Raw genomic sequence first — 14,363 nt, 5'->3', positions numbered from 1 at the left:
AAATAGTGTTTTACTTTCTTATAAGTGTGCAATATTTTGTTGTGCTTAGTTATTTTTATATAGTTATTTATTTATGCTTTATTTCTACTTTACTTGTTATGTTTGGTGATATAAAGTTAGATTTTTTTTTTTTTTTACACTGTCTCTGCCTTTATAGCAAGACAAGAGTGAGGCAGCTTTAACACTTGAAATGCAAATATTGTTGGTCACTAGGGGGCGCCAAATCAGTAAATCAGTGTTCTGCCTCTTTAGTGAATGTAAGCCCTGTGCACTATTTCTTGTCATAGTGAGCGAACTCGGAGCACCTCTAATGACATCTTTAATACGTTCTTTTTTCACGTCTGTATTAGCCTACTAAAAAAAAAAACCTCAAAAAATGGAACACTTGTTCGTCAATAAAGGGTTTATTTTGAAAAGTTTCGACCGGACGCTTTATTGTTATTTTGGCTAACTTGACGAGCTGGGTCAAGCTGCTGAAGAGAGCAAGAATAAGACCGGAAGTGAGTTGATTTTGCCTTACAAAAAAATTACAATAAATATCTAGTGAAACTCTGACTTTTTAATAGATGTGGGTTTTTTTTTCTTTTAAATGTCTTTTTTATTGTATATGTTAGGCCTATGCAAGATGCCAGATAACTGTTAAAAAAATTACAAAGAAATTCTCAGATAACTTGGAGGGTGTAAAAAGAAAAAATCAGAACAAAACAAACAAAAAACACAGCAACTGTATTTTGATTTACTACAGATCCACCCTCAAATGAAGTTAGCCTAATTATCACTTTATATATCACTTTAAATACTACAAAAACGTTGAAACGCGTTCGTCAACGAGGCCTTTATTTTGAAGGTTGTGACCGGAAGTCCTTTTTCATTCTTACTAGTTTGACACTGGTACTTTAAACCGCTCTGAAGCTCCATTCTCAGACAGCCAGTGTGAAGGCTGCTATCCTCATCAGCATGGCATCGGAAGAGCTGGCCAGGAAACTGCAGCGGCGGCTGGCCGCTGTGCAGGCGGCTGAACCCGAACCGGCGACCGAGCAGATATCGGTCAAACCCCGGGACCCGGAGCCACCCAGCAGCGACTCGTCCTCCGAACTGTCCGCCAAGCTGACCCGTAGGCTGGACATCAACGAGGGAAGCGCTGCTCCCAGACCAGCCCGGGTCTTCAACCCCTTCACCGAGTTTAAAGAGTTCTCCCGCAAACAGATTAAGGACATGGAGAAAATGTTCAAGAGGTAGGCTAAATCTGAGACCTGATAAGACCAAACTGTTGTTGATTTTAGGGTGTCAGGGATTTTTTTCTTTTGGTTATGGGATTGTCTCTGCTATGTAATGAACAGGCCGACATGTTTACTTAACTGTTAAAGGGATTATTACTGAATGAGCATGTGGGACTAGAAGCCCATGATGAGATTAAGCTTGTGCTGCTGACGTGAAGCCTCCAGGTGAAACTACTGACTCTGCTGATTGATTAAATGACTGATTGACTCACTGGTCACTGCAGGCGCTGTTCACAACCACCTGGGAGTTTTCTCTATTTCTTATACACTTCGTCCATCCAGTCTTGTGTAAATTTAAGAGAGACTTCCTATCTCTGTGGTACTTCTTATTCTTCTCATGGGCTGGTCCACCTGCAACATCAGACCATGAGAAGTCATCCAGTTCCAATGAAATGACAGAGGTCACGGGGCATGTTGACACCCACAACCGGGTGAAATAATATTTTTTTTCTCTTTCTCTCCTGGTGCAATGGAACTGTACAGGCATTGTGTTGGTGCTCTTTTCAATCAGAGGATAAGGGCCACTCTTGTCTGAGGCAGTTTCCTCAGCAGCACCCCCCTCTCCTGGTGACAATAGCGTCTTTGTGTTCGTGCTGGTGGGACCTCCGATCAGGAAAGGAGTGAAATTACATACTTTCTTGCACCACTTATAGAACCATTGTGCTTAAACTGATATCATGCAAGTACAGCCACCTGGCTACAGGTACACATCAAACTATTGGGTAGAAATCAGGCTTGGGTCAATATTGGATAATATCGAATATCGCAGTATTTTCGAATATCACGATATTGCATTGCAGAGGTGTGACCAAGTCAACTCTGCGCAAGTCCCAAGTCAATCTCAAGTCTTGAGGCACAAGTCTCAAGTCAAGTCCCAAGTCTAAATGTAAATTACCAAGTCAAGTCTCAAGTCTAAATGTAGAACATCAACTCAAGTCAGAACAAATCAAGAGTCCAGTATCAATTTAATATCTTAAAGAAAACTAAATATCTAGGACTTTCATGCGACTCGAGTCCCCACCTCTGTTACATTGCGATATAACATTTTGGATGGAAAGCACATTGCAAGTTATTGATTGCCGGCCAGTACTGGGTCTACATTATGCAATGACTGTGCAGTTTTTCTGCTCTGGTTTTGCAGTCGAGCTCGTCTCAGCGCAGAAGGAGTCCCACTTAGGAGAGAGGTAGCAGGTCACAGAACTTCTCAGATACTAGAGATTAGGCGGACAGGGTGGAAGGAGAGGTACAGCAAGAAAGAAAGAATAATTCTCATATTCTGTCTAGTAGAGACAAAGTGTCTTGTGTCCTTGCTGGTCGAGGCTTGTTGGTTTATGTTGTATTGTTTTTCCACCAGAAGACGTCCATTGACAAATTGAGCATTTCCCCACATAGACATCATGCATGCTCAAAAAGTCTAATTTAGCATTTATTCCCTTCAACTCTCTCTCTTTCTGACCTAAAGCATGGGGTTAAGTTCAGTGAGTTCTTCAGCCCAACAATAGTCCCTGCAGTTGTTAATAAGCATATATCCTCCCATGACGGACACAAGTGTCACATGCTGCTCGTTGCTAGTGTGCCCTATCCTGTGCCTCCATGATGTGGTCATCAATCTGGTGTTACATAGTACTATAATTTCATGTAATACATCATTACAGTACAGAACGCTGACTATATGGACACTGTTAGGGATGGGACAATATATCGAAATTCAACATATCACAATACAAAAATGCGACATTATGTATCGCGATATTGGCTACATTTTGTTCTGCTGTAGTAATCACAAATGAGACTGCTTGTCAATCAGTTTCACAAGATCACCATCGAAATTATATTGTGTGCACTTTGTAATGACATTTTTAAATTGCTGTTTATATTCTAGCAAGCCAGTGCCATTGCTAGAGAGATTTGTGACTCAGAAATAAACATAATTCTGCACTAGTTTGTTGTCATTGAACTTTTATTTATGACATCGTATCGTGGTTGTATTGAATTGCGGACCCTATATTGCGTATTATGAGATCAGGATATAGTGGCATGCTCAACAATAGCTAATACAATTGTTGACAGCCTCCTGATTTGATGCAATTAATTATTTCATGGCTGATCTTAGGCGCAGAACACAAACGGAGAGGTCAGGTGTGTCGGTGGCTTTAGTTTCACCTTTATCGGTTAATGTCCCCTACTCATGTGAATGAGAGGCATAGACATTTTGTGGAGAATTGTAGGAAGGTGAGCATTGAAAAATTCCAAGAGTAGGGGCAAGAGGGTGGTGCCAAAAATAGAGCTCAGGTCTACTTTATGCAAATTTAAGGCATCTGGAGCAAGCATTAACCAATAGAATGCCAGGTGTCTGTTTGATGCGTCATGATATCATGATCATGATGCATCTTGTATCATGTATTTATATGCCAAGTAGCATTCCATTGAGAATTTATTTAGGAATAGGCCTTGTAACTCCAGTTTCTCCTCAGCCAGGCTCTCAGGCTACTTTTGACCCCGGCTCTGGGTGGTTGGTGCCAGGTCAGATGGCGGTAGCTGTCGTTTTCTGAGACTTTCCTCATCGCTTTGCTTTGGAATGAGTTTGCCCCAGGTCCAACTGGACTAGTGGGTGTTGATGGCGTAGTTTAGCTGGTGGGTACTTGGCTGGTGGGAATGTGGCCGGGGCAAATAGGTGGTAGGCATCACAACCTGGTTTCTAACCTCAAAACTCGTCTGTCATCTAGGAGTTTCAGCTACCTCCGCCTCAAATCTCTTCAGTTTCACTCCTTTTCTTATTATGCTGCACTGATCCCATTCACCCAGTCCTCATTCCCATGGGGGATCCGCCGCCTGGTGACCCAGTTTTCCTCTCAGAAAGCACTGGGCTTAAAGGCATATTTCACAGTTTTAATCCAGTGCGTTGAAAGCTTGGCTAGATATTATCATGATACATTAGTTTTAGTAATTATTTATAGTGAGGAAATAGTAAGCAAAGGAGTATTTCCAGAAAAATGTATATTTGCCCATGTATCCTCACCTTCATACCAAAGTGAAATATAGCTTCACATTTAGATTTGTTTGAGTAGCTTTTTTTTTTTTAGCTGGACTGTAACAATGCACCCTCTGTTGACTCAGTGTTTTTTTTTTTTTTTGTTAGGAATTCAGTTTCGCTCCTTTGTCTTTTTTCCCCTTATGTCCACAAAAATATTTTATCTGTAGAGCAAAACTCCACATCAGAGTTAGAGCCAGGCTAAAATGGGCTGCTGCATTGCAAATGAGGATGTATTGTAGCCTACTGACAACCCTTACCTGCATCTTCTCCAGACAAACACACACACACACACACACACACACACACATACATACATACATACATACATACATACATACAATCCATCTCTGCAGCAGAGAGAGAGATAGGAGAGCTGAAGACAGAGATCCACTTCCTATCACACTGTGGAAAATCCACAGATGTGAGAGCAGAATTCTTACCCAAAATTAAAGAAAAACAATGAATTTGACACCAATACCGGTTGTGTGTGCTTCAGTTATCCAGAGGAAGAGCAAACCAACCAAATTAAACATTTCAACTGAATCATCCAATTGAAATATTATTGTCTTAAATGAAAAAGAAGTTCAACTGATAAGTTATCATTGCTTTTTATTATCTCTATTTTGTTGTATATTTTTAGATTTCCTGTTCTAGCCATACCATTAAAGCTCTTTGAACTGAACTGAATTGAAAAGTCAGAATGAAGGAGACTATAAAAAGCAGTGAGTGAGAGTGAGTTCCCTTATGCCAAGAGCTGTGGCATCTATAATTAACAATGCTGCCGGAACAATGAGGCCCGGCCCAGACCATTGCAGGGAAAGTGGCACCACTCCCTGAAATGAAGAAAGCCTCTTCTCTGGTATTAAACAGTTAGTTGTGAATTCAGAAGAAAACACCTAAGCTATTCAGGTCAGAACGACTTTAAGTATCTATGCAAGCAGACAAGGAAACATGGTTATCTTCACTATGTGAGCTGCTGTTTGAATTAAACTCAGCAGATAATCTGATGCGTCTTTTTCCAAATGCAAAAGCATGGTAGTGAGCCATGGCTATTATAGTTTTCCATTTTTCTGCTTTTATTCTAATTACATTTATGAGTTTTAGGCAGTGAGCGAGTTAGTTTTCAGTCGTAGTCTTTTAATTCTAATAAGCTTTGGCCACGCAAGTGCTCAGGAATCCGATGTGGGCAGAGATGGTCAGTTGTTGTGGGAACAGTTGTCACACTGCTAGCTCAACCAGCAGTTGTCAGATACATTGCACAAATTTGATTTACTGTACTTAACTTCTTGCTTGTGTATATGTGTGTGAGCGGATTTAATTGGCTTTCAACTGGATAGTTGGCTCAGAAATTAGACTTGGATCAGAAGCACTGCATTGGTTTCTTTGTGGATTCCACTGAAAAGATTGGCCAATTGTAAGTGAACCAGGGCTTGTAAACAGGACTCACAAGTAGCTTGTTTATTAGACAGAGTTTTGGTAACTTGTCATCCCACCAGGTTAGAGATTTTGGTGGCAGGAGAATGGGGGGTCTAAACAAACCTTATTCCACTTCCTGTAATTTAAGCTAAGCATGGTGGACTTGTCCTGTCCTCTCTGTCCTCGCTCTTCTTCTCCTCTGGTGTTCATACCAGTTAAGAACACGTGAAGAAATAGCTGAATATGAGTATCAATCCGTTTTGGGGTTGTTTCTTTGGACTACGTTCTCACTCCTAATGAACCACACGTCAGTTCTCTTGGAAGAGGACAGAGACTCGCATTTTCAACTGTCTCTGTGTCTTTATTTGGTGCAACCCGAGTTCAAATGGAATTGTTCTCACCTGGCCAAACGAACTGAACTAAAGGAAGAAACGCTCCAGAGTTCAAATAAACATGTGGTGTGAAGGCACCCTTAGTTATAGGTATTTGGATATGCACTAGGTTTTAGAGTATTTCCTCCTGAGACTTTCAATGCTGGATGGGTTTCAATGTTCTTTTGTGCCACTGCGATGATGTTATCTTAGGATGATTGTTTCATGGTTAACAGCGCTAAATAAGGGTCTTTTCAAATGCACAGAGGGAGGGCCCTCATGGCCTTTTGAAGAGTTGGAATGAAACAATGGCTTCCTTTTTGGTCTGAGCAGATTACTCTCACTCTGGGTTCGGCATGCCTGATAGTTCTCTCTCTCTGTGTGTGTGTGTGTGTGTGTGTGTGTGTGTGCTTTCACTCATACCAGATTTGCTGCCCCCCCAACAGCTGCTGAAAGCTTCTATAAATACTCTTTCTATCAGACATAAGCCTCTCTGTGGTTTGCCATTGGCTCACAGGTGATAACAGCTGTCCGACTGGCCAGTCGAATCTCTCACAACACAATCACATGCAAGCGTGACTGAGGCGATAGCTTTGTGTCCTAAGAATGGCTGTTTTCGTGCTTTATTGGAGAAAACGGTGTGTGTATTTGGCACTCAAGGTGGCAGTAGATAACTTGTGGCCTTTATCCTAACAGCCAGTTGGACAGCAAGACTTTCACTATATTCACTCCACCCTGTAACTTGTGTAACCTGTTCTAGGGAACAACCAGTGAAACCTGTTTTACAGGGTTTCTACTGGCTATGGAATATCTGGATTATCACAGAATTTTGAAAGCTGTATTCCAGACAGGGCAAGTCAGGGAATTTGATCAATTCTCTGGGGAAGTCATGGAATATCAGGGAATTTTCCAAATGGGTCAATTTCCAGGAACATAGCACAATGTATTTTCAGACTTGTTTCACACATAGGAGCATTAGGTGGTTTAGGTGATCAGTCCACCTGGAGTGGAGTTCAGACTGTTCACCCCTTTAGAAAAACAACATTACCAATACCATTACCAAAAAAAAAATGTTTAGGTCATGGAAGTCCTCTGACTTAGGTATGGAAAACCATGGAAAAGTCATGGAATTTAACATCAGAGCCAAAAGGGGAACCCGGTAGAAATTAAACTTCTTTTTTTTTTTTTTTGCCTGCCAGATAATACGCAGCCACAAGACATGTTGTGGACCCTGGTTGTTGCCTTGGTAACAATTAATGGGGATCCAAATAAACAATAAACAATTAATATGTTGTGTCCTGAGTAAGGGCCGTGGTTCATTCAGGGAAACGTACCAAATCACTAACTGGAGTGGAGGAAGATGAGGCAGGTTGAGGGTAAGTGGGTACAACGAAAAGTCAATTCCAACACTTCATCACAAAATTCCTGGGATGCATTGAACATCACAAACTGATCATATCAAACAGGGCAAGAGTATCTAAGGCTAGAGTTTTCCTTTTAATGACTGAATATCAAAGCATAATCACTGCATGAGGAACCACAGACCAGTTGGTTCTACACTGTGTGCCAGCCCAGTTGGACCTAATTCTGGATGTGTTTTTGTAGGTTTGACTCCGGTAAAGACGGCTTCATCGACTTGATGGAGCTGAAGCTGATGATGGAGAAGCTGGGAGCTCCGCAGACCCACCTGGGCCTCAAAAACATGATCAAGGAGGTGGACGAAGACTTTGATGGCAAGCTGAGCTTCAGAGAGGTATGTGTGTGTATGTCTTGCTCTTCTGTTCTCGTCTTCCAGTGAAGATGAAGTAGAGAAAAAGCAAGAGCTACAGATTTAGGAGTTTGGGAGAAAAGTTGAACTGTGTCCAATCCCTGACACCTTATCCAATTACGGACATTTTGAGTATTTCGGTACGATTTTTTTCAAGTCCCCTACCAAAAGGCAAGTGAGGCAAATTCCTACATATTTGGGATGCTAAATATCAAATTTCATTCATATCTATAGATATTTAGACATATAAAGACAATCAGTTAACGTGAGAAGTGTAAACTCTTAGATTGCATTTTGGGCATGACCTGAATGAAGTGTCCAGAACTGCATAAGCTTTTGCACCTCAAAACTACTTGCGCTACCATCCATTTACAGGGTCTGGAAGAAAACAAAATTACAAGGTAATGACAAACGGCATGATTCATTTATGAGAAATCTAAATTTAAACAATACAGGATGAATTAGTTTGGTCGTACGATGTCTGGAATTGGGTGCAGTTACGTTAATACCAAATTTAGAGTTGGCTGGGCTGTTTGACTTTTTCTATAATAAGTAAAAACCTGGCACTAGTTCCATGCTTGCTAGCTGTAAGCGTCTTGGCTCACAAGCCATTTAGTTTACTAAAAAGCCAAGACCAAAAAAACAACAAGCCGAACACTTACAAAACGAAAGCACACTAAACAAAATTTGCCTCATTTTCAAGTTTTGAAAAGCCACCTGAAAATATAACGACATATAAATCAAACCACTCAACCAACCTTACAACGAACATTACCACTAGTTCACAACAGTACATTCTCAACCCACAGCCCACAATCGTCAATTGTAACAATTCAGTGGATCCTGTACCACTTAACAAGACCACCCAGTAAGACAGAAAAATAAAGGGATGGCAATGGAAGAATTTATGTCTATGATGATCTTCCTAGGGTCTACTTTGAATAACTATTGTATGAAGCACAACAACAGTCTTATGTCTATATCAAAGGATTATTCATGCATTCCAGAATGGAGAGGAGGACAATACAAGCGTATATATAGTTCACCCTCTAACAAAGCTTATAAGCCATCCTAGACAAAGCAACGTCTTATGATGTCACTACTATTCCAGGAAGGGTACATCAACTTATAGTTACTTTTGTTCAGCATCCCTTGCTAGATCTGGCTCTTCTGAACTGTTGCTGATTTCACATGCAAGCAATACGAAGACACATAATGACCCACATGCTACCAATATTACCACTATTCCACAAGTCCAACAAACAAAATGCAAAAACTAAATCAAACAATCTAATGTTGTAAAGTGACACAACTTACCTTATCAGGAAACCAGGGAACTTTAATTGAATCTTCTACCAGCTAGCCATGTCTGATATCGCAGTTGAGTACAAGGCGATGATAAACTGTCAATTCAGTGTTCTCTGTAGTGGCACCTTAGTACTGGACATTTTATTCAAGGTAGGGAAAACACTGAAAGTCTTAACCTTAGTTGCCGTCTTCCTCTAGTTTCTCCTGATCTTCCGGAAGGCAGCGGCTGGAGAGCTGCAGGAGGAGAGTGGCCTGATGGTGCTGGCCAGGCTGTCGGAGATAGACGTCTCTACTGAGGGAGTGATGGGGGCCAAAGACTTCTTTGAAGCCAAGGTATGAATGTTTACATGTGTGTGTGCATGTATCGTCTTTGGTCTTGTACTTCTGTCCTTGCGAGAACCAATTTGAGTTTTAGACCCTTGAGACCTGAGGACATTTTGGCCGGCCCTTGCTTTTTCAAGGGTCGAGTTTAGGGTTAAGATTAAGATTAGGATTGGGTTTGGGTTAGGTTAAAGTTAGTTTAGGATCAGGACTTAGGTTTAGGGTTAAGATTAGGGTTAGATCTAGATTAGAGTGGTGAGGGTAAGGGAGGGAATTAATGTAGTCAATGTAAGGTCTGTGGTTGTGTGTGTGTCTGCTTTGAGAGAGAGTGAAAGGGTATAGGTGGAAAAATAAATGATGATATATGGTTGTCAATGCAGATATAATCGCAGATGGCTCTGTCATTGTTTTCATGTCTCAGTAGTTTAAGTGTCCCAGTTGAATATACAGGTCAGCCATATTAAAATGTGAGCTGAATTTCTGTGGCCTCTTTCCCTCATTTTCCTCATGTGGGTTAGGAGGAGAGATCTGGTTAATGTTTCTGTGCTAAATGACTAAAAATACCACTGAGCTGTCGCACCCCTGCTGTCTGATAGCCTCCCTCTCTCCTCCCAACACATTTGGAGTTGATAGAGACTGGTTTAGGGCATACTGCCCCCTAGTGCACAAAAAAGAACATCCAACATTTTCTGTGCTCTGGGTCATGAGCTATATGGGACAGCTTGGCTCCTTGATATTGACTAGATCTGAACAGATATATCTCCAACAAGCCATGGCTCTGTTCAGGTCTGTGTCTGATTTTTTGCCGGTAGGCTACTGTTTTTGAGTCAATACATAAAATAGTTTATTTTTTAAAAATTCTAAGTCTGGGTTTAAGAGTTGTGATTCCAGGCTTGGAGCAAATAGTTTTTGTTTTAACCTGCATGGAGTATCGGGTGGGTGGGGTTAACCAACTAGTCAGATATGACTCGATGCAGGAAATCTGGGCAAATACAGGGTAAGTCGACAGTTACGGGAAAGTAGACTGCATTGACTTTCAAATACTTGATTGTCTGAACTACTTATTATATTGTCCCATGACAAAGCCCACCTAAATGGGATAAAATAAACCAAAAAATATTTGGTAGATACCGTTTGAGTCAGCTCAGGACTGACAGGTGTGACCTGGCAGTCATAATGCAGTGATGTAAATAGGTGCGCGTCCTGCGTCTCTGACGCGTTAAAATCCGAAAGTACGCAGTAAACTCACTATCGACGCGTCCAGGGGACGCACCCTATTTTTTCCTAGAAAATAGTCTCAATCATCGCGGGAGAGACTTAATGCCCTTGCTGGACCTGCATCCAATGCTACTTTCGCCGTACAGATTTAATTTCAAGAAGGCTACAAACTTGGTAATTGGTAAATAAACTCACGTGGATGTTGTATTCACTCATGTCGATGATGACCCGATTATGCTTTACCGTCCAGGGGACGCGCCGTGTTGAAAAAAAAAAAAATCCACCGGCCGCGATTTTCTCACCGTCTGCGCATATATCTCACGCATATCCCCCGTTTTGTTCAGTCTCAATGAGTGAAAGGAAAGCGTTTTAAAATGCCACCAAAGAAAAAGATCAAACATATTGCTGGCCAACAAACTATTGCAGGTAGGGATGTATCCGAATACGTTATTCGGGAAAGCACAGATAGGCTAATGCGATGGAAACAGATATTTCTTCTACCCGAAGTTGCTTGTTACTATTCGAGGAAAAAAAGCCATGATTGACATGTCTGTGCATCAGCCACTATGTTTCTTCAAATCGATTCATATCATTGTGGATGGCCACAAGATAAAAATGCCCATTCTGTTTGCAACATAGGACTTTGATTTCACTAACTAGTCGTTTCATTTACTACACATTAGAGGTCTGCAACCCGACCCGAACCCGACGGGACCCGAGACTGTAACGCGCTTGGTCGTGTCTTAGCTTACATTAGCTTTGTGCTTGTTAGCTTTAGGGAAGTAGGCTAACGTTACTCCTGGATAGCATGACAGAGCGAGACGACGTCAGTATTGGGTAGACTGGGAGTAGTTGGTAGTAGCCTACTCAACCTGTTGCTGTAACTCAGTCTCAGTAAAAAAACAAGGAGCGCCACCCAGTGACTTAATCTGTTACTGCAACCAAACAATGTTCCAAAAGCATAGTAGGCATATTTGCGACTGTTACAACAGCTAATGTCGGGCTCGGTTGTGTTTTTTCATGCGTGGAAAAAAGCACATTGTTTTATGCTCCTCGCTTTCTCCTGAAGCTCTGTGTCACATAGACTGCTGGGCTCTCTCTCTCTCTCTCTCTCTCTGCTGTGTAAGCAGCAGAGTGAGCTGTGTAACATTGCAATCAAATATATAAATAGGAGTAGGTAAAATTAACTTAAAAATACAAACAGAAAAATTGTGCTTTTGCTGTTAAAAAAACAAATATTATTGGGGACCCACTCAATTTCCCTGGGACCCACTCAAATTACCACCTGTGGGTCCCGGGGACTCACTACATTGAAAACCTATTTACATCACTGATAATGTGACTTTTTCAACAAGCTAATATTTTTTACTCAACCTTTATTTGTACAGGGGAAATCAAATTGTAAAACCAGCAAATCTTGAATGCTAAATGATAAAAGAAATTAGAATGTAGAAATATCTACAAACAGAACAGTAAAATTATGCTTGTAAATCTTTGTTCATTGCATGAACAAAGATTCCATGTCCCTGTATGCATGAAACGCCCTTCATTAATACAGTGACTATTTGAACGGAAAGTGCTGAGGCAGTCCAACCTCAGCTTGTTGAACAAATTATTCCACTTGGTGGAGCACATTATGAAAACTGCAGTGGGTTGTTATGCTGACTAGTGTAGTAACCATAAAGGTAGTTAGAATATCCTTGCTTTCTTCTGTTTTTATGCTTAAGTCTGCATATTATAAAAAAATAAAATATCTCCAGCAGTACCATTGTATAAAAGCACCTAATACCTATCTGCATCATTATTATAACCATACCCATTATAATCAAAGTAAAGAAGGCCCTAATGGCACATGGTGGTGTAACACACATACATGGAGGTGTGGTAATTTCTACAAGCGTGTACATTGATGATTGCCTAGATAGGCGATGGCTATGTCATTATTATAAGCATTGCCATTCTAGACCTATCCCCTCTTGGTCTAGGATGGCAATGCTTATAATGCTTAGCTTTGTGCTTACTTTCACTCACCTCTAATAGGAAATGAATTGACTCCTGATGACTTAAGCGAGGTGAAAGGATAGTCATACAGGGCATAGGATTTAGCAATGACTTATATTGATGGGAAAGAACCACTGCCATTTTGTGTGTTATCAGATGCAAGCTCTGTCTATGGGCAGCAAGTTTGAGGCTGAGATTCGAGAGGAACAAGAAGAACGCAAGAGGCAGGAACTGGAGAGGCTACAGAGACGGGCCGCCTTCAAAGAGCTGCAGTCGGCCTTCTGCTCATGACCCTCCAGATGAAGGTCCGGACATGCACATTCACCCTTAAGGAGATTTTAGAAACGGCTTCACTATATGCTGCCACTTTAGCCAATGTCATAGCTCAGAATTTTCCACTTTATGACAAGAATGGAGACTTTGTAAGGCTTGTTCCTGCATTAAAGTAAAAACTTCACCTAAATATTTAACATTTCATACCTCAAAGACTCCCCAAGCTAGTTTGTGTTCAAGTCACACTTTCGGAACTAGATTTTTGTCCGTAGAGTTTCTAAGCAGTCAACCGCCATCTGTGACTATCCCTGAGGCAGCATTGGGATGTCACTCACTAATTTTTATTTTTCCTTCCAGCAGCCTGAAAATTATACTTCTAACACACATACCATACTCAAGCAGATCCACCCTGATCCTCTTTTAGTAATTTTGCAATTATCAGAGTAGAAGTCTGAATGCTGATGGTGAATACACACTTTGAGGGGAACATGTCAGCAAACAAACTGACCCAAGCATATTAAAAAAATGGATGTGAAATCTCATTTCAAGGGAATATTAACTTATTTAGGAAGAGCAAAGCAGTATATGTTCTCTATACCTATATGTTCCAGTTGCAGTGTAATTGATTAACGCTCTGGGATGACTGATATAATTTTCACTAATAGGTTTGTGGAGCAATTTTAAATTTATGTTACAAACATTATCATGATGTGAAGATATGTGTCAAACAATTTTGTTTTCTTGTTACTTTGTTTATAATATTCAAATATGTTTGCATATCTGCTATTGTGTTGGCTGGAACAAAAACCTGCATATACTCTTGATGACACATGGTTGGAGATCACTGCTTTATACAATTCACAAAAGCATTTATGCATGTTTTTAGAGACCATTTTGTGTAATAGGGCTTCTCAAAGCACGTACGTAGGTTTTTATAGACCATCTGGCCACAGATATGCACGTAGACATAGACCACTCGCGCAAAAATAGAATTCCAGCTGCAGAGAATTCCACAGCGTCTGTGGCTGGTGTAATAGCTTTCATTGAGTTCTATGGCAGTGCTCAACTGCGGCATGCCGTAAATAGACATGTCGCATCTCTTGACGGAGAAGCCCCACTGTAGGCGATGGGTTTGTGGAGTCGTAGCTTGGATCATTTCTGGGCATGTCAACTACTGGTAGCAAGTGGGATCAATTTTACCCGACCCAAATATTTTGATATGCAAACATTTTAGATAACTGTGTTTTAATAACCAGGACATGGAGTTGGAGAAATACATTTCAAACAACAAATCGACTAAGGAAAAACTATTGCTAACGACTGCTGAATTCACTGGTAAAGCCCTCTCAATAGCTTGTGTAGACTTCCCATTG

The 14,363-nt window shown here is 40.9% G+C and overlaps 1 protein-coding gene across 1 annotated transcript; it reads left to right on the top strand.

Moving 5' to 3' along the window:
• The first annotated feature begins 957 nt into the window (after positions 1 to 957).
• Positions 958 to 13,019, top strand: efhd1 (EF-hand domain family, member D1). Its single transcript, XM_071901319.1, has 4 exons — positions 958 to 1,235; positions 7,707 to 7,854; positions 9,376 to 9,510; positions 12,874 to 13,019. The coding sequence occupies exons 1-4, from the start codon at positions 958 to 960 to the stop codon at positions 13,006 to 13,008; spliced, it is 696 nt and encodes a 231-aa protein (XP_071757420.1). The 3' UTR covers positions 13,009 to 13,019.
• Positions 13,020 to 14,363: the final 1,344 nt, after the last annotated feature.

Source organism: Centroberyx gerrardi, chromosome 6 (genome assembly GCF_048128805.1).
Source record: "Centroberyx gerrardi isolate f3 chromosome 6, fCenGer3.hap1.cur.20231027, whole genome shotgun sequence".
Classification (NCBI taxonomy): Eukaryota; Metazoa; Chordata; class Actinopteri; order Beryciformes; family Berycidae; genus Centroberyx; species Centroberyx gerrardi.
The sequence above is the reverse complement of the archived record's forward strand: the minus strand, read 5'-3'. Positions and strand labels throughout refer to the sequence as shown.

Bases quoted from the DNA above. Each gene is read 5' to 3' on its own strand.
- efhd1 (XM_071901319.1), top strand. From the start codon at position 958: ATGGCATCGGAAGAGCTGGCCAGGAAACTGCAGCGGCGGCTGGCCGCT. The intron at 7,855-9,375 runs GTATGTGTGTGT...GTCTTCCTCTAG, and splicing joins GCAAGCTGAGCTTCAGAGAG to TTTCTCCTGATCTTCCGGAA. The intron at 9,511-12,873 runs GTATGAATGTTT...GTGTGTTATCAG, and splicing joins AAGACTTCTTTGAAGCCAAG to ATGCAAGCTCTGTCTATGGG.